Consider the following 20,308-nt stretch of genomic DNA (forward strand, 5'->3'; position numbering starts at 1 on the left):
GCGAAGGGTCCTGCGGCAAGCTTGACTTTTTCTAAACAGTCGACGGATCGAAGGTGGCCCACGGCGCACTCGTACATTTCTCTTCGCGATATTGGATATTGGACGGCCGAAAATAATTTTCGACCGTACGCTGGACCATTAATTCTCCAAGGTCACGTACGACTCTGCTCGAGCAATACCCGCGCCAGTTTCTCTCGGCGTACTATGGTGTCGCACTTTTTGCCGGCGGGCCTTTATACGCGTCCCGCTTAAAGAAGCGAGGAGGGAAACGACCGTAATACTGAATTTAGTGCTTATATAAAGAGCGACGGAGGATCGCTTATGGCAGCTTCATGCAAATGCGCGCGAACCCTCTCCGATCCTCCTTCTTACTCACTGTCTCTCTATATGCGCCGTGGCACGTAAAGAGGGATTCCTGCAAGAGAATCCTGCCGAAAGGATTCTCAGTAGCGAGAGTAGTAAACGTGATACCCCATCCCCCCCCCCTCGTGTACGCAGAGAAAACGATTTCTTTGGAATTAATAAATTTTGAATTTTAATAAGTATGGAAACAACCTTACTGGCAATTCTTTATTCACTAAGCCGCTATTTAATTAATAATTTTGATGTATCCAAACAAATTTGATATATGGAATGGGCCAAACAAATCATTTGTTTAAATTTGAAATAATATATATCTTCGTCTGAAATAAAGTATTTGTTTGAAACAAAAGTTATATTCTCTGTGATCTAAATGATATTATTGTTTTATTCAAGCAACATTATCGTTTGATAGAAAATATGTGAAAAAATGTACATAAATACAGCTTTACCCCTCTATATTATAATTTTCCTTTCATTAGAAGAAGAAAGATAAATACTAAAGTAGTACACAGTGATTTTACTTACGAATTCGGCGGCCTTCTAGTGGCAGCACCGAACTTTATAGGCGCCTGGCCAAATAATATTATATAATTATTTAATTGAAAGGCATTACTTGAAATAATAGTATCTTTTCTATCTAACAAGAAAGATTGTTTGAATGAAACAACTAAAATTTTATTCTAACAAATAATGTTTTGTATAAGCATATGTTGTTTTAATAAAACAAATCTCGATCAAATAAATAGGAATACCAAATCCAAAGAAACCTTTTTCTCTGTGTATAGCCGAGGAAATGGTTTGAAAATATTTAATCGAATTACGCGAAACGTAATTACATTTTCCAGTTGGCAACTTTAATGCCAAATCGGACGTAAAATATTATAAAATAGTTCCTAACGCAGCAAGAATATATAAATTATAACTTTAATAGGAAATTCGTTGCTAGTAGTAAAATGAAATGAAACATAAATTAATTTGTCGCAAGTGCATATTTCATAATATCTTACGCGTTGATGTTAATTCAATAATTTATTTACTTGTCGAAATGCGCGCTTTGTACGCCACGCAGAAAACTCGGCATCGGGGATCCCCAGGCAAGAATCGCCGAGCGGATATTACAGAACGTAGAAGATAGAGGAGCAGCGGTATTAATGTCATTAGTCTCGAAGAAAATCGGTGGCTCGCCGTCGCCAAAGTTTTATCTTCATTCCCGCGGAATGAATTAAGTGAGAAAATATAGCCGCCCGCCCCGCCGCCAGGCGGCCGATATAAATCGCGATAATATGGAAAGCAGCTTCTTTGTCGGATTAATGTATACTCTCGACTAAGACGTCGGCTTCGGTCGAACGGGGCCGTACGTGCGCGGAATTTCATCGCCGAAGCGGAGATTATCGTCGCGGGTGGGCTCTCGATCGTGAAATTCGAACAGTCATTTACTTCAATATTAGACGTTCTCTAGCGAGGGCAAGTTAACTCTGCGTGTGGAGCGTATAAGTGAATTCATAGCAAAATCAAGCTACACACCCTCAGAAGGGATTTCTGTTACTAAGACAAAAAATATTCTTGACGCATTTATATTTCTCGCAACCTCATTCAGCATAAAAATGAGACAATATCAAAATAAGATCACTAATTCTTATTCTCTTCTATCGAATTAAAAAAGATTCACTTACTATATTGAGACAACAGTAACTTACATAGATGTAAGTTTATATATTTTTGCGTTTGAAGTAAATTTGTCCTCCATCTTTCAACGCACGAAGTTGACACCACAATATTCGACAAAAGACGATACGTGCTACCATTTTATTCTAGATTTTAGAATTTTTCATTTAAGATGAAAATATTCCTTTCTCTATAATAAATACGATTGGCGCTATATCGATTCTATTTTATGATACATTGAAGTGTAATAGCATTGGATCCGGAAATTTTTTCTGTCGATGCAATGAGTAAATTAATGTAACGTACGCGTCAAGGTCTGCGAGAGAAATTTCTCGTAATGATAAGAAACTTTCTTTCCAATACCACAATTTCATGGGAGATTGAATTATCCTATATTATTTATACGTGTTATTTATCTAACACGTTAAGATATCGATTTGTCAAATTAATAATTTTCGTCGTCTATAAAGGAGCTATGAATGAAGCAGTGGCTCTCAACTCGCGGTGCTTTTTACACAGAAAAAAATAATATTCTTTTTTTGAAAATATGTTTGTCGTTTCCACGCGAAAATCTTGAAATGAGATTATATTGCGTTCAAGAAAGAGAAACTTATTTGAATAAAGCAATTTGATGTAATTCCATCGGGAAAAATGTATGATTATTTAAGAATAATTTTCTCGAGCGGAAAGGAAACAATATTAGATAGAAAATTAGTATTCTTGAAGCGACAATTACAGTATTTAAATGAGATTAATATTGTTGGAATGTAAGATTATTAAATGCTTCTAAGAAGATTATAGATTCTTGCGTGTATACAAAACAATAAGCGCGTTAATTTGAGTATATAAGAGTTAATCTGACACTTTTTCTTCCGCGTATGGGGGCAAAATGCACGACACGAAGATGAGATAAAAATTTTACCCGATACATTCGGCGTCGTATTAAATGCCGCGCCATCCCCGCATTCATCGCGCATTCAAGTTCTCTCGGCGTAGAATTTAATAACAGACATTCGGCGAGTCCGTCCGCGAAACAAACCGGCTAGAAATAAATTCCTCTTCCCGCCCCCGCGTTCTCCAGCGTCGCTAATACCCGTTGCAAAAGTTTGCGTTTATGAAAAGCCCGAGAGTGTCGACTGATAATAACAATGATAATCGTAATAAGCAAGCAGCGGAAAACGATTTACCTCGGCCAAGGAGATGGCGGAAACTTGTCGGGAAAACTTCATCTAGTTTACAGAAACGACGCGAAAGAACGAACAGAGAGAGAGAGAGAGAGAGAGGGGGGGGGGGAGCGAATGAGGCAAAAAAGATGACGAGACGGAAATACGATATTAAAATGTGAGTATCTCTTTGAAATACTACAACGACCAATATCCCATCAAGAAGACAAAGTCCCAATTTGCAATTTGTATCGATACGTCGTTTGTGTAAGTTGTCTTTTTTTCGTAATTTTTCTCTCATATTACACGCGCTCCTCTTTCTCGACAAATATTGCAAGCTATTATATTGTTTGTGCTGCAAATAACAACGCAGATGCTTTAAAATACGATACGAAAATAAGGGAGGGACAACGTTTAACGCTATAAAAAACAATCCGTGAATGATGGCGCAGAATATATGGTATTTTAGATTTATCAAAACAATTTTGCAGGTTTACGGACGTTCGAAAAAAAATAAATAAAAATAAAAGATCAATATCGTCCATTATATCGTGAATTCTCTCTTCGTAATTTTATGCGTTGGAGATACCTTTCAATCGCCCCGGAAATCGTGTACGAGAGCGTAAAATGAAATGGAACCTGAAGGAGGGCGCAAGGAATACCACAGGTTGAAGGTGGAAGGTAAAAGTATGTCCCGCAATTAACAATGTTGAGAAGCGAAGGAGCTTTTCGTGCCGACCGGAATTATACAACGCAGTCGATTAATCCGCAGTAACGAAGCTTTCTAACAAAGTGCACTTAGGTCGCTGCGCCTTGTTAAATGACCACTACTCCCTCTCCTCTCTCTCTCTCTCTCTTCTTTCTCAGTTATAGTATTACAAATTTCCCGCCGTTAATCTCAACCCGGCAGACAAAACGATCGCGTGGAACACTGCGTCGCTTGCGTGTCACATTAATTCGAGCAAGAAGATTTTAATTGCCGGGGCGAACAAAAGGCCCAACTATTGACGCAATATTTTTCACTGCGGCGGATAAAAGATAAAAATGTATCCTCGCGCGCGAAAATATCGTTTTACGACGTTAACAAATGGAAATGATTACGCACAAAGCCCTTCGGTGATAAATAATTCGAGCAAGAAACAAAAATACGTTGCACGTTACAACAATTTTATTTCCGCGCAATGTAAGCTTTTTTAATCAAATGTGAGACGATGTTAATTAACGGCGTCGCAATCAACGTTTCGGGAACGACAAGTGTATAGCGCGGTAGTTCTGCGTTCATAGAGGACGGGCGCTTCGCCTCGCACCCATAGACATAGTAAGAATAGACTGCGCGTTCCCTACCTCACCCGTGTGAAAACATGTATGTACAAACTTCAGAACGAGATAGCTGGTGTGGGGCCGTACCTCATCTTTGTCCAGTAGAAGTAATGGGGGTAACAGAAGAGTAGGGGAATGATAGAGATTAAAGGATAAGCACAGTAGCCTGATATTGACTTTTTGCCCCACACCAGACATTGATAGACAGAGAGAGAATAAGGTCCGGAAGTATGTTGTCTCTTTCTAAAGTTCGTTCACTTCTGCAGCCAAAATGCGCAGTCTATATATTATACGTTTATGCTCGCGCCACGTTACGATATTCCCGGACCTCATAGAAATCCGCGCGACCGAAATCGATCGTGAACGATCGCGCGCACGGCAGAGACTTGGCCCGTAAGCTCGGAATTCTCGTGCGAGATTACGCCTTCGCAAGCTCCTCCGTATACGGAGAGCAAACGCGGAGTTTGCTGGTCGGAAAATTACGCAAGTTGACCGTGCGGAATCTCGACCGTAATCTTCGGCGCGTACGTGCACATACACGTGCAGCGGCTGTGAATCGTGCCGGACGATCGAGCGATACGGATTCGGGTTATGCAAATGCAGGGACCAGCGGGAGGAGATAGAGAGATAGATAGATAGAAAGGAGAGAGAGATGAAGATCCGATACGTTACAGAGCGCCGAGGCGGCGTTACCGTTACCGTTACCATTCTCGCTTACTGTAGCGGAACCGGGGAAGGTAATCGAAAGCCCCCGGACGAAAATCAGGAACAAGGTCGTGCGAATGGCGACCGGCGTGGCACGCGCGCGCGACGTAATTAGCCCGTGCGACAAGGCGATTTAGCGAGAAATTATTCGCGATACGGTCAGCGTAACATTTACGGCGGAAAGATGGCCGTTGGGCACGACTCCTGTAATTTAATCGCGCACGCATGAATTACGCGGCCCGTAACGAAGATCGGTTAATTTTCCCCCTCCCCCTCCCCTCTTCCGCCGCGAAATATGCCGCGCGGAAAATGATTTTTCGCTTAATGGCAAATGGCTCCCCCTCCCCGTCGAAATTATTAGTACTGAAAATATATGATGAACTATTATTACGGCCAAAGCAGATTAATCACAGTGATGGTTGTAAACTGAAATTTGCACAGTCAGGGGCTATGGTCGTCGCACGTGATGAATGTACGAGTTAAAAGCACGAGCTCCAAAACCAGAATGATTATGTACCGTCGGGGTATGATTGGATCTGTAACGTTCGTCAGGCGAGAAAACGGCCGCGGGGCAAACGGCTCGTATCTGGCCGAATACAAAATTGCGAAACGACGACATTAGATGCCGCATTTGGAAATTTGTAATTTAACGCCCTTTTATACGAACCGTTCTATCATTCCCAATGCGTTGTCAAACTAATTTGCAGTTTGTCGGTAACCGCCACTCACTCGGTTTCTCATATTTTTCCGAGGGGGAAACCGCTGACCAAAATCTTGTACACCAATGCTCACTAATAGCCCAGTGGGCATTACTTTATCTTATTCTCTTATTTATCAAATTTTACCTAATCTTATCTTATTTTATCTTTATAATGCTCCAGCAAGACCTAATGCCCAAAAAATGCCTAGTAATGTCCAGTAATGCCGCAAATCTGTACACCACAATGCCCTCAGAAGGGTTTTTCCTTCGTATTTTTCTTTTACTTTCGATACAATTGACTTGGAGAGAGGCAGGACTAAAAATAACGCGCGATAATCCTGTAAACATTGCTACAGTCTACAAGTACGCTGAAAATAACCGAATTAGAACTACAGGTCTACTTGAGATTCACCAAGTCATTGGCTACGATTGTCGCCGGTTTATATATAAATGGTTCCGCCGCTGTACAGGGTGTACTAAAACCACCGGATACCCTTTTAATCATAAGTTATTTAGAAAATTTCAAGAGGAAAATTCTAATATAAAAATGTCGAGGCTACAATAGTTATTAAATAATAAGCGATTATATTTTACAAATGAGAGGTCTGAGATTTCGCGCGCTCAGGTACGGCGACATGACAAGTGATAAAAGTGTTCCTACGAATGTCGCTCTTTTTAGCATACTAACAACCTTCGTGATAACTAATATTGATCGGCCACTTTGACAGCTGCAACGCTTTAAAGTTACAAAATGTTGCAAATTTTTACTTGAATTGAATGAAACTCATAGGAACACTTATCACTCGTCGTGTCGCCGTGCCTGAGCGCGCGAAATCTCAGGCCTGTCACTTGTGAAATATAATCGCTTATTATTTAAAAACTATTATAGCCTCGACATTTTTGTATTGGAAGTTTTCTCTTGAAATTTTCTAAAAAATCTGTGAGTAAAAGGATATCCGGTGATTTTAGTATACCCTGTATATAAGCGACTTAAAAAACGCGAGTTCCGACTAAAGCAGAATCGCGACTTGTTCTCGGAGCGTCGGCGGCGCGTTACGATCTGGACCTGGTCCAAGTATCAGCGCGAGACGCGCGTACAAGAAGACCGCACGCGAACCGATATGAATTTCGATGCGTAGTACATAAACATTTCCTCGCGTATAGGTACACAGCACGTGTAGCTTTGACTTGGACCGAGAGCGAAAAATATCTGATAGACAATTTGCGCGCGCACGCGCGCGCGATGATTCGGCCGTTGCGCTTCAAGTATCCAAAAAGGAGAAATGTCGGTTAATTTATACGCGGCTATTATTGGGGGCTTCGTAGCTTCCATATTCATTTTCAAGCTCCACCAACGCGACGGCGCTCGTAATTTTCCTCCCGCGCTCTTTTCCTCAATGGCCACCGCTGCCCGCCGGCCCAGTGGCACGAAATTGTTTGAATATTTATGACGCGTGTGCGCGATTGTACGAAACTACGTTACGCGATGTATTTTACGCATACCGATAATCGATGGTGAGACGGTGGGCGTTTACACCGGCGCGGCGTGTTGTACAGGGAGGGAGGATGGTTAAATTCAGATAATTTCGGCACACAATGTTTATGTTACGTTATGACAGGCTCGGTTGAACGTAACGCGCTAAATTTAACATCGCGCCATTCAGCCTCGATAGAATTTTTGGATCGATTATCGGAGAAGCGTTATTCGAGTACCGTAGTAATGTCGCTGATAGTAACGTTACAATTAATTACTTCGCAATTATTATCAGGCCTTAATCGGCGATTTTCTGCCGTTAACGCGAGAGCAAAACGCGCGGAAATTGATTACAGCCCTCAAGGTATTGCTCGTACACGGAGGGAATTTTCTCTTATTTATTTCGAAAATCACGTAATCGTATTAATAGTAACGTTTTAATAGTAACTATAACTTAGTATCCAGTATCCATTTTACTAAATAAAATGTATGGTGAGATGTCATGGTGTTCCCACACCCAGAAAAAAGATTTATTTAGGTTAAACAAATGAGACACGTTGAAATCATGTTTTTTTTAATCTACTAAATTTTTATTTGCTTCTACTAGAACGTTTGCTAGATTTGAAGAAATAGATGCTTGAATTCTCTTAGAGACTTCAGTCTCGATCAAATAAAATTTTGATTAAGGTAAAGAAATAATTTCTTTGAAATTAAATAAAAGTCTAGCAAGGTAAAAATTCAAAGAAACTTTGATTTCAAACTGTTTTCTGGGCGCACGGTCTCATGATTTTCAGGGTAAATTTTAAGAGAAATTTTCTCCGCGTGCAACTTTATATCAACGATACTATCGGCAGCGTTCGATAATTTATAACAAAAAATATTCATTAATCTATGTAAAACTATTTAAATATTTGCAATGATACAAGGTAAACACAAGCTGCCGTATTTCATCGCGGGACATTTTAACGGCGAGCAATAAAGACGTCGAAGCTAAAATATTGCAAAACCCTCCGTCGCCAACAACGTTTGAAGTTTTGGAGATCCGACGGGAAGATCTTAGCCCCGTTTTTCCCCGAACACAAAGGAATTTTCGGCAGACATCGACGAGATTGCGCAATTCGTTCAGCGCACTGACGCACTTTCGAAAACGCACCGCGCGCTCGCTGCTCGCAGCGAGACGTCGAAGGGGAGTGTCGGGTCGCGGGCCGAGACGGGCGATTCGCGATTCGGTGACGAGTCGCGGCAAGGACGTTTAAATTTGGACGTAGTGTTTACGATCGACGTAGACGATGTGCATCAAGTGCGGAGAAGCAGGAAGAGAGCCGGTGTTCCCTGTCTCGAGACGGCGATGTCGACTACCGATATGGATTATAAACTGAGAAACAACGGCGTAAACGTTGCCGATAAACCATGGGCGGATTGTACGAGTACGCGTCGTTTCTTCCGTAAAGGAGCGACAACAAATCGAAGTCTATAAATTGCACTGCTTTTAACGAGGAATTCACGTTGCACCGTTTCCGGAATGGAGATTTTACGTTCAGTAAGACGGTCAATGATCTTCGAGAGCCCCGGAGCAATATTAAAACGCAGGGAAATAGATCGATTTTCATTTTTTGATTACGTATTTTCTCAAGAAACAATAGACGGTAACGAAAAACGGGGGGCGGTGAAAACATGAATGAAAACACAACGTGGTCGAAACTATACAATATTTTTTCCATTACGTGGCAGATACACAAAAATATTGTTCACTTCACGCGCATGCAACTGTCAAAATAGCTGGGCTATCTTTAGTTTCCCTAGAATATTAGTCAAATAGTCGCTGTATAGGCGTATCTATGGCTGCGGTCAAGCTGCCGCTTCGCAAATGCTTCGAAGCGACCTTCTTCTCATGTCTTTTGTTAACGACAGAAGAAGAGAACCGCTGTGTAAGTACGGCAGCGCTGCATCGGCATTCCAAGTTACATCATCTAAAACCAAGATGATAAACGAGAACAAATGGTTATAGGTATTGTATAACCATCGTAACGTGTAATGCGTGATGTGCGAGAGCTCTCCTCGTTGGTTAAAATGAAGAAATAATTTCTTCTAAATTAAATGAAAGTCTAGTAAGGTCAAAATTGAGACAAATTCGTTTCATTTGGAACAAACATTTTTCCCGAGGGGGAAACCGCTGACCAAAATCTTGTACACCAATGCCCACTAGTGCCCAGTGGACATTACTTTATCTTATTATCTAATCTTATATTGTTTCATCTTATTTTATTTTATCTTTATAATGTCCCAGCAAGGCCTAATGCACAAAAAATGCCCAGTAATGCCTAGCAGTGCCGCAAATCTGTACACCACAATGCCCTCAGCGGTTTCCCCCTCGATTTTTCCGGGTGTACGCTCTGAATTCGAGATTTTTGACCGAGGACCAACGCAGAGAGGTAATGAAAATGCCCGCGCGATGGATTAAAGAGTAATGGCAAATAAAATAACTGTATAATGCGCACGAACATCAGACACTAAGGAGTTAGTCTCGATCGGTGCAGTACCAGCCTTGCGGTCGCGTGGCGCGCAACGACCGTGCCACGGTAGGATAGCGATCGGGCAAGGTGGGGCCGAGCGTCCCGTCGACGATCGACGGGTCCATCTCGAGGATCATCCGCAGATCCTCGTCGATGCCGAGGTGCACGCGCACCCGTTGCTCCTCGTCGCCGACGGGCGAGCGAGTTGCATCCGCGACGGGACGGTCGTAAGGCAGAGACGATGCCGCGCCGGCGAGATGCAACGACGCTCGGGTCGGCGGCGACGGCGGCGGCACCGACGTCGACGTCGTCGTCGTCGTCGTTGTCGATGGTCGCCGAATCACGACGTCGTTAATGCGATCCAACCGCGACACCAACTCCTCGAACTCGACGATCTGCCGCGCGGTCTCGGACGCGCCGCCGCCTTGCATCGCGTCGCTTCGCACGTTTACGCGCGCGAACGCGCGAGTGGACCGGCCGACCTGGGGCGTCGCGACGCTACTACTAAAACCGGAGCATCGTCGCCAACGACGCGACGACGGCGACGACGATGACGAAGCGCCAGGTAACCGACAGACGCTCTAAACGCGGATCCTGCCTCATCTCGCTCTCCTCCACCGCGAGGAACAGACAGCTGACGTCCGCCGGTTCTCTCTCTCTCACTCTCGCCACGCGCGTATTTATTTTCACTCGATATATGGCGTCGCGAAGATACATTTCATAATTCTTTAAATCTTAAAATATTTTTCGAAAAAATGTGTTGAAAGCGGAAATTTGCGGCAAATAAAAAGAAGAATCATGATAAATGTTTTATAAATTAAACATTTTAAATCAATCAAGGTAAAAAATTAAAAAGTTATTTAACATAAAGACTCGGCATTTACGCATATAAGAATTATATGATTATTAAGATGAAAATCTAATCATTCAAATGTTAATCTCGCCAATCAGGATTCTAAATACAGTACAAGTAAACGAACTTTGTATTTATAAATAATGATTGATTACAGTCTCGTCCAGAAAATAAGGAACAAGTAATTCAGACCAGTGTCTTATTGTTAGTCGGATATCGCTCGTGCAGCAGATATGCAATATATTAGAAAAGGACGAAATTTGCAGAAAAAAAATTTCTGACATCTGTAAAAAGTTAGATGCATTCATTTCAATCTCCCTTATTAATTTTCAGCGAGAAAAATAGCGGACTAGAATTCGAACCTTCCCGCTTGCCGGGCGAACTCATCCAACTAAGCTATCCACGCCGACACTCGAGATCTTTCTCGCTTACCTTCCTTATTTTACTGAATAAAGTAGGTACAGTTTACTAGCAGCGCGACTTGATTGTAGATTTTACGTGCATATATATATATTAGTTGAATTCGTAAATTAATTAATTAGTGTCGTCAATATGTAACAGATAAACTTCGGAGCATATACATATTTACACTGTTGCAAGTGCTAAATGTGTAGTATGAATATGCCAGAAGTGTTTGGTCTGATTCTCTGTCTGGATCTATTTCGTTTAGATATTTTCTTCACTTCACAATCGCCATCTAACAGGAGTCTAATTTTTTGTACAGTCTACAGTTTTAGCAAAATTATTTTAGCTAATTGTTACTAATTCTGAGATCTATTAACAATTTAAAAATTGGACAATTTTATTTCGCAATGAAGAAGTGATTTCTAAAGTAATTAATGATAGAAACTAAAGTATTTTGCAAATATTTTGACAAATATACTTTGAATGTGCGCGAAATATTAAGTCTTCATATAAATATAGATTCCACATGTTTAAACATTATAGACGGAATAATATAGTTTGGTTTTTCAAATAATTAAGATTGATATCAATATTTAATTAATACAGTTTGGCATTTCAAATAAAATAATTATCAAATTACAAATTTTTCAATCAAATTTTCACCGCTCCAATTTCTCATTTAATTTGAAATGCGATCTAAAAATTATAGAGAGAAAGATAATAATCGTGGTGCACAATGCAGTTAGGCAACAGCTGAATGCATCGCGAAGCACGTAGTATCGCACGTACCGTGTGTTACAACATATTGAATTTAGAATACGTATTCTCTCTCGCGCGGAAAAATCGTAATAAAGTGACACAATTTCTATGTTCATATTTGCATTCGCGAATGTGAATCAAGAGAATCGCCGCGTTTGCTGCTTATCCTCTTTCCTTCTACGACAGCGGATGAAAAATGTGTCATTTTCCTCTCTCGATGCGGTAACAAATGCCATTTACGCTCGCTCGCGTCGAGTTCAAATTTATTATTATGCGCGTGCTTGACCAGCTTCAACGATGCTCTTTTTAGATCATAAATCTTGTTGGGAATGTACACCGCGGCGAAGGAAAATTTAAGCTGATTAGCAACAGCATTAATCTGTTATATATAAAATAGTATTATATATAAATTAATTAGTTGAGTCTAATAGAATGCAAAATACGAAGGGTAAACCCGAGGGGTAAACCGCTGAGAGCATTGTGGTGTACAGATTTGCGGCATTACTGGGCATTACTAGGCATTTTTTGGGCATTAGGTCTTTTAGCTGGGGCATTATAAAGTCCCTTATTACGAGATAGGATCCTAATATGGGATAGCGGGGTTTCTGTTAAATTAATAGGCATCATCAGTTGATTCCACCATGAATTTATTGCCCCTGTTAGATCGCGTGATCGTTGCGAAAAAAAGATTTGTGATTGAACTTGGGTGTTGAAAACCTGCTATCTCATATTAGGAACCTATCTCGTAATAGAGGACTTTACATGTAGAGAGAGTAGAATAAAAGGAGAAATTTATACAAGAATCTGAATAAAAGAATAAAGAATTATGATACTTCGGCGACGGAACGCCACAACTCGATACTTCCCCTTCCATTTACTTGTTATTTATTTTATTCAAGAATTTCTTTGTATCCGCTATCTCCATACGCTTGTCGAGCCTATTTTATTATATTTAAATTATAACTATCTAACCAAGTCACGTCTAAACTAACTCCGCGAAACTCGCGACGATGCCGTGCGCATACACAGGTGCGCGGTACCGTCTTGCATCACATACAGCGACGCGACTCATCCGTCTCGAAGATGCGTTATGTAACGCACGACGAAGAGCAGCTGCCGGCGAGCGTACGGTCGCGCGGGCAAACAGCTTGAAAAATGAAAAAAAAATGATGAGGCGTCGTCATCATCGCGCAAAAAAAGCGCGATTCGTCGTCGTCGTCGTGACTGAGGAATCCGGTATCGCGCGCTTTCGCGAGCGCCGCGCGCGGCAGCGGCGACGGCGACGGCGACGACGGCGGGCGCACTTATCGGAATTTCCAGTCATTGCACCGGCTAATGCGAGTATCGAGCCGGTTCGCGCCGGATTCGTGGCAGCCTCTTCTACCCATGTGCCACGAGGGAAGACGGGACGGAGAGAAGGAGGAACTCTCCTCCGGCCTTCGGCGCGCGGCACCGTCGCGCCGCGGCATTGTCTCGCGCTCGTTCTAGTCGGTCCGGGGACGCTTGTGAAACATGCCGCGATGTCGTCCACCGCATGTATTATGCATCTGCGCCGAAAGCACAGTCGCAAAAATTCGGAGCACATTCTCATCGCATTACGATTTAACTGATTCCCAGTCAGCTGATAATATCGCTGATACTCGCGAGAGAGAGAAAGAGACAGAACGAGAGGGAGGGAGAGGGAGAGAGCATTTGGTTTTACTTCATCTTCAGTAGGCTGCTAACCTTGCCGAAGGAAACCTCCCATCTGGAGGGCTATACCCCTAAAGGGGTGTGTATGGCAAGGTACTTTCGGTGGCTGCCACTTCCCTTCGGGAGATTCCGAAAAAAAAATAGAGGTATCCGTGAATTTAAACCCGGATCTTTTCGTTCATTTGTTCACTAAGCAGCGCACATTTCTCTGCGCCACACTCGCCACCAATAAAGTATTTATTCGAATTTATTATTATTATCTGCATTAGCGGCATCGTTATCGTTGCTGCGACGAATGTGCAGTGAAATAAATTAATATTTGTTACGAATTCAACTTTGGAGGTTCGTAACGCGAGAAGAAGAAACGCCCGGGCTGACAAAGACGGGACGCGTCTTTACGACAAAACAGCCGGCGTACCGAAATCATTATCGCGCTCGCTGATGACGCACGACACATTCGTAGGCAACGTACTCATATAATACATCCAATCGTCTGTGACGTGGAGTCCGCAAACATGGTTAACACAATCAAATCGTGCGAGGTTGACAAAATGCTGTGTCAATGATACGCGCAGTATCACGAATAAATTGAAGGAGAAGATCAAATTCTAACTTTAATTAACAAAGATCGTCGTCTAATATATTTCCCTTCGCGCAGAATCAACAGCTGGATAAGTTAACGAGCAACACGCGCGAATTATTTCGTGTCTCGTAAGACGGGAAATTTGTGACGAGCTTACGGATATGGATATGTCCTTGAAAGAAACCGGAATAAATTTTTTCGACACTTTCATCGCCCGCTATGCCGACAAACGCCGTCGCGATTTATTGCACATTTGCATCGACAACACGATCATAAAACTTCAGAATCACGCACTGCATTTCGATTTGATTAATCCCCGATTAAGTGGCAATACTTCAATCAAGAAAATCACGTTAATAAAAATGTTTCGCAAAAAATAGTTGAGAATTACTAAAATACCATCATTATTATCGATATATTATTACCGTTGACGCTATATTTTGTTTCAGACAATGTTTAAATCTTATCGATACCAGGAGAAAGCGAGTAGATACAAAATCAAAAGGCAATCATTTTACTCGGAAAAAAAAGAACTTACATTTGAAGCAGTCTCGTGACGTCATAATTAAGAATTCAGATCTTTATCATAGTCGAGTACTCTCGAAAACGCCGGATATCGCAGCTCAATTCCGACAGAGGATTAATTTGTATGAAAAAATATACGCAGAAACTAAAGTACGGGAAGTGAATACGGATTCCGGTTTTTAGCTTTAAAACTGTCGCCAGGAAAGATTCCGGACATCGTAATTTCTCTACCAGCGACTAAAACCGCACTGCTTAAACGGCTGGATCTTTCGCAAAGTGTTTTATACTTCCGACTCGAGAAACTCTACGAAAAGTATCGTTGCACCAAAGTAAATTAACTCTTTCGGGACATACTTTTTTAGATATAGGTGTAACAAGAGATGTTTCCAGTAATGAACCGATCAAAATCGTTAATTATAATAAAAGAGAGGTAAAGGCAAGTAATATTTTTCATACCCGAAATTACTTTTTATAACATTTAAATTATTATTAGCATTAATAATCACAGAAAATCGCTCAAGCGGCTTCGCGCTAAAAGTTGTAGGTTGTAAAAAGAATTTGAAGTCTGCTAAATGGAGGTCGTAAAGTGGACAAAGTAAACAGGACAAAACTTAAGTAGATTCAGACACAGAGGTAGTCAAAAAGAGTCAAACATCATGCGCATATTCATAGCACGCATTTAGCACTCAAACATTGATTATTTGTGCTATTTTGAGGTTTATACTTGCATTATGTACTAAATTACATATAACTGTAATTGTATTTGTATTACATATTGCATCGCATATTAAATATAAATCAATTAACAAAATAAATAAACTAACAAACTATTGTAGTTGAAAATGCTTATTCAACTGTCTATTAAAATTCAATTACGATCTTTCTAACAAAATCCTAATTCGTAATTTTCAAGACATATAATCATGAAACTTAAAAAATTATGATGGAAATTGAGGTCCCAATTAAATTGCCGATGAAGAAAGATAAAGATGCTAGTTTTTTTTTCTTTCAACACACGCCATTTATATGTCAACAGTAAACGAATATGATTCACGAAGTTTAAACTCCGGATCGTGTCAAGTCACGAAGCGTTTCTCAAGGTCCGCGCTAATGAAGTCTAATGATCAATCGCGCTAGGAAATATCGTTTCTCGACAGAAAGACTACTACACCTCGAATTGACTTTGATGAGAGTTTTTTAAAATTATACCATACACTTTATTAGTAAAATGTATTATACGAGAGGAAAGTCCTGTATTATGAGACAGGTTTCAACGATTACTCAAACTAACAATGAATTTTCCACTAAACAAATTTCGCCCTAAGGGCAATAAAGTCACGGTGAAATCAGCAGATGATGCCTGTTAATTTAACAGAAACCCCGCTATCCCATATTAGGATCCTATCTCACAATCCCTCTATAATTACTAGTATAAAAAACATTGAAGCTCGCGCCCGGTCTTCTCAAAAGTTTCGATTCCTCTTTCCTCCCGCTGGACACCGTGAAAAGGAACATAATATGTCGAAGATTTATAACAGATCCCTATCTCCGCGCCGGAGTTCCACGAGCGAAACGGAGGTGGTTCTGCAAACGTACTTACGAAATAGCACATCGTTTTCTACTTGTGCTGATTGTCTCTATCGGGGAGATCGTTGATCCCTCGGAACCCCTACCTTCCGCAATACAGACGTGAACGTAATAAAACCGAAGGTCAAGCCTATCTAGATACCTCTCGAGATGACGTGCGCAAAATTCGACGATAATACTTGGCGAAATGACTTATCAATGCCCGCTCCCCCTCCCACTCCTTCTCACTCCGTCCCTGTTTCTCCAACGTCGCCCAATGCCTGCGGCGCATACTGCAACGCGATCCTTTTTTTCGCTGTTGTACTTTTCCGAGTGATAACACATTCGTTGCGTCATTGATCTGGCGACGCCACGTTGCGCGCTCGTCACAATGATTCATCGTTAGCAGCAACTTGACGCACATTTCGTTACTTTTCGAAAGATGATTGACGTAGGATTAAGCCCCTCTCGATACATCAGCCGGAAACCGTAGTTATACGTTCACATTAACGCGCGTCTGCATGGCCAACTCATAAGGCGTTATCTTGAGACGATCAATACGTCGTCCGTGTCACGTAAATTGTATATCGTAGATTGTGATCAACGTTACGAAACGGTAAACAGTAAATTTTCGATCGTCAAGATCGATAAGAATGAAAGCTCTATTCGACTCTCGATGCGCGCGAGATAATATCCCTGTCCAGCGGAGAATTTGGAGGGAAGGCAATATACCTTAGACGACTCGCTCGCTGCCAGCGTCTATTCTACGTGCAATTGAAATTTTAGCCCGAGCTCGTGTTGCCTCCTCCACAGGAATCAATTAACGCCCGGCGGATGAAGCTGATTAGGCGCGAGAACTTTCGGGCGCAATTCGAGCACCCCGGGCAAACTCTCGGAGACTGTGAAAGTTGATATTCGCGGTAGCTTCGCCGTGGAGCCCGGCGCTCGCGGATCACTGGATCTCACCCGGGAGTCTAGTATGCAAGATGCATAGGCTGTTGATCAAAGCGGAGACGAGCGCGTGTTTTTCCCGGAGATCACGATTGCCAATCGCGATCGCTCGTCACTGCCATCGCTCGCGATTCACTCTCGCGAGCGAACGAGATGCTTTATACGTGTTGTCTCGTTGATAGACCCGTGACTAACGACTTGCCCCTTTAAATGCCCATTTAAAAGCTCGACCACGAGACACGCCGTCCATTGTTCAAAGTGTAACAGCGACGTCGCTCGAAGTCGGATAAAAAATCTCGGGGAGATAGCGTTTTCAATTTTTCTTTCAACTTTGCCTTTACCTCGCCGAAAGATATAAATAACGTAGCCTGCAGTTTTTGTAGTTATTACCCCGACACGTTTCGGTTCTTGTCAAAAACCGGGCACGTGCGAGGTTTGATTGGATTTGATTCGATTTTGCACTCAAAATTGGAATAGGAATCTCTTTTATTTTTCCCATATGTACGCGGTATGTAGACGCGAATGTGGGTCTCTCGCTTCAAGCGATGGAACACTACACGCTGAGTGCCGAACGGCGAAAAAATCTCTTTTCGAAAAGTGTATCTGCCCGACTCTTGCGTTTCGCGCGTATCGCCCACGAAGGTTCGTTTCTTCCGAGTAAATTAAAAGCATAGTAACATTAAGAGTCTACGAATGGCAAGTGAGTTGCTGGTTTGTGTAACAAATATGCCAACTACCCGGCATATTACCCGCCACGCAGAACGTACGGATTGACGAACCTACTGCGCGCGCGCACGCGTTAAATATCCGTCATTCGTCTCTGCTTTCGTTTCCTCGGTCTCTATTTTTGCCACTCTTACACGCTCCTATTTCAATGCCTTGACACAAAGAACAGTAATCTAAGATCAAAAACAACAGCGAGCTTCTAGAGAGGAATATCGCCTGTCATGAAATAACAGTGATAAACAATACTTCCGAAAGAGTCGCAGAAATATTGCAGAGGTGAACGATTCACGTAAGAATGTGAAGAATTTTCTCACTCAATCGCTTGCAAATTTAAATATAGACATTTGACGTACGCAAAATTTATGTAGGTAACTAAAAGCATTCCGTCAATCCCTAGAGAATGTTTTCTACCGCTGGTGTTACATAAGCTATTATTTTTATACATCCACTATTTGTAATGCGATTAGATAACCGACGTGACTCTAATGAGCGAACGAAAGTGATTAATCATATTTAAGTATGTCGCATGTAGCTGACAAAGGTTTGAATAAAGATTTTTTAACTTTTCTAAAATTCGCAAAATTGGCAATTGCAGGTGCATACCAAAATTACCAATTACATACGAAAATCGTGCTCGATACGTCGCGCGCGCACCGAGAAAGATATCCTGGCCTATCTAATCGGACAACTCAATTACATACTAACAAACGTTACATATAACAAACATATATTCGATTAAATCGTATGTCCGATGAAAAATATAATCGGTTTTTCGATTAAATTGCATCGGTAACTGCAATTTTATTGGATAAATTTCATCGAATGTATCTGTAATTTAATCGGAAAACTTAGTAAAAAAAAAGCCGATGATTAATTTTCTATCGGAAACACTCGACTTATCCAGTAGAAATTTTTCTCAGTGTGTCATCAAATACAATTTCGTCTGTTAAAAATTATCTTGACGACGCAGTGCTTATCGTAAAAGATGTTTATGTCCAGTGGCAAACCTGACGTTGTAAGCCCATCGATTTAAAAAGCTACTGTTCTGAGTATCCAAAAAAAGTAGGAATTATCTGATTAAATTTAACTTCCGATTGGCACATTTTAAACGTCTCATATTTTTTGTTATAACAACGCAACTCTTTTCTGGTACGATAAACATAATTATTCCTCCGTCTGTTCTTTTCTTTATCTTGTCAATTAAATCTTAAACAATCAAAGTGTTTCCCATGAAACGCGCGCAAAGATTCATATGCAATTAGCATTGCCATAACTTACGCGCGATATAATCTTAAACTCCTCGTTACGAAAGCCACGTGGTTTCATACGCACGTGTTCCCTCTTCTCAGCTTATCGCCATTCGATATAACAACGATCAAACTATCGCGCCTATCAGATAACGCTACTCTATTAAAGATAATCATCGACTTCAACTGTGCGCTTGATATGTTATGCATAAAATGTGTACATAACAGTTTCCTTTGATTTCAATACGAGTATAGTGCATTTTCCTGCAAAATGCAGCTTGAAATTTTATACAATAAAATTCATAAGGCTCTGACGTGTAATCACAATGCGATGGATTAAAGGATCTAAGAGCCAAGATAGGACGTTAGTGTCTAAGTGATTTTAATTTTTAAATTTATTGCGAAAAATTTACCTCAGCCAGGGTTTCTAAATTTTATATTTGCGGGGACTTAGAGGTCTATGCTGTGAAAATGCTTTGTAACGCTGTACCTCTAGAAGCTACTGCAGGGGTAAACCGCTGAGGGCATTGTGGTGTACAGGTTTGCGGCATTACTAGGCATTTTTGGGGCATTGGTTTGGGCATTAGGCCTTGCTGGGGCATTAGAAAGATAAAATAAGATAAAGTAAAGCCCATTGGGCATTAGTAGGCATTGGTGTGCATGATTTTGGTCAGCGGTTTACCCCTTGTTATTATATAGAGTGTCCCATTTTAATCGCCCCAGGGCAAATATTTCGAAAAATATGAAAGATATGGAGAAATTTTTCAGACAAAAATTGTTTGAAGAAGTTTAAAGATATATAAAGCGAAAATCTTGCAGAATACACACTCCTGCATTCTAATCGCGTTAATACTCAACTTTCATAGCATAATCGGGGTTCGAGAAAAAAATTCAAATATCACCTAATCATTTGATATAAATTGCTTTCTTTTCACCTCCCTTTTATTTCGCGTTACGTCGCCGGCAATAAATTTACATTCAATATCGAGACACGGTACAAGCAGAGACACGCGTTGAATAAATGGCTGATAAAGGTTAAAATCTTCAGCCCGTAACCAAGTCTCCGGTATCTCTCGCGCTGCTTTATAATCGTTCACT

The 20,308-nt window shown here is 41.2% G+C and overlaps 1 protein-coding gene across 2 annotated transcripts in view; it reads right to left on the reverse strand.

The window, feature by feature from the left end:
• LOC105563344 (microphthalmia-associated transcription factor) overlaps nt 1-20,308 on the reverse strand; it is a 79,738-nt gene that overhangs the window by 58,598 nt on the left and 832 nt on the right. Inside the window, exon 1 of one of the 2 annotated variants that reach the window (XM_012014859.1) lies at nt 9,931-10,467. The exons of the other annotated variant lie outside the window; for it this stretch is intronic. Coding sequence (XP_011870249.1) covers nt 9,931-10,334 — 404 coding nt within the window. The 5' untranslated portion in view covers nt 10,335-10,467. Of the gene's footprint in view, nt 1-9,930; nt 10,468-20,308 lie in introns of those variants that run through there. 2 annotated transcript variants of the gene reach the window in all.

The sequence above is a fragment of the Vollenhovia emeryi genome, unplaced genomic scaffold (genome assembly GCF_000949405.1).
Source record: "Vollenhovia emeryi isolate VEMERY1.0 unplaced genomic scaffold, V.emery_V1.0 DF939177.1, whole genome shotgun sequence".
NCBI lineage: Eukaryota > Metazoa > Arthropoda > Insecta > Hymenoptera > Formicidae > Vollenhovia > Vollenhovia emeryi.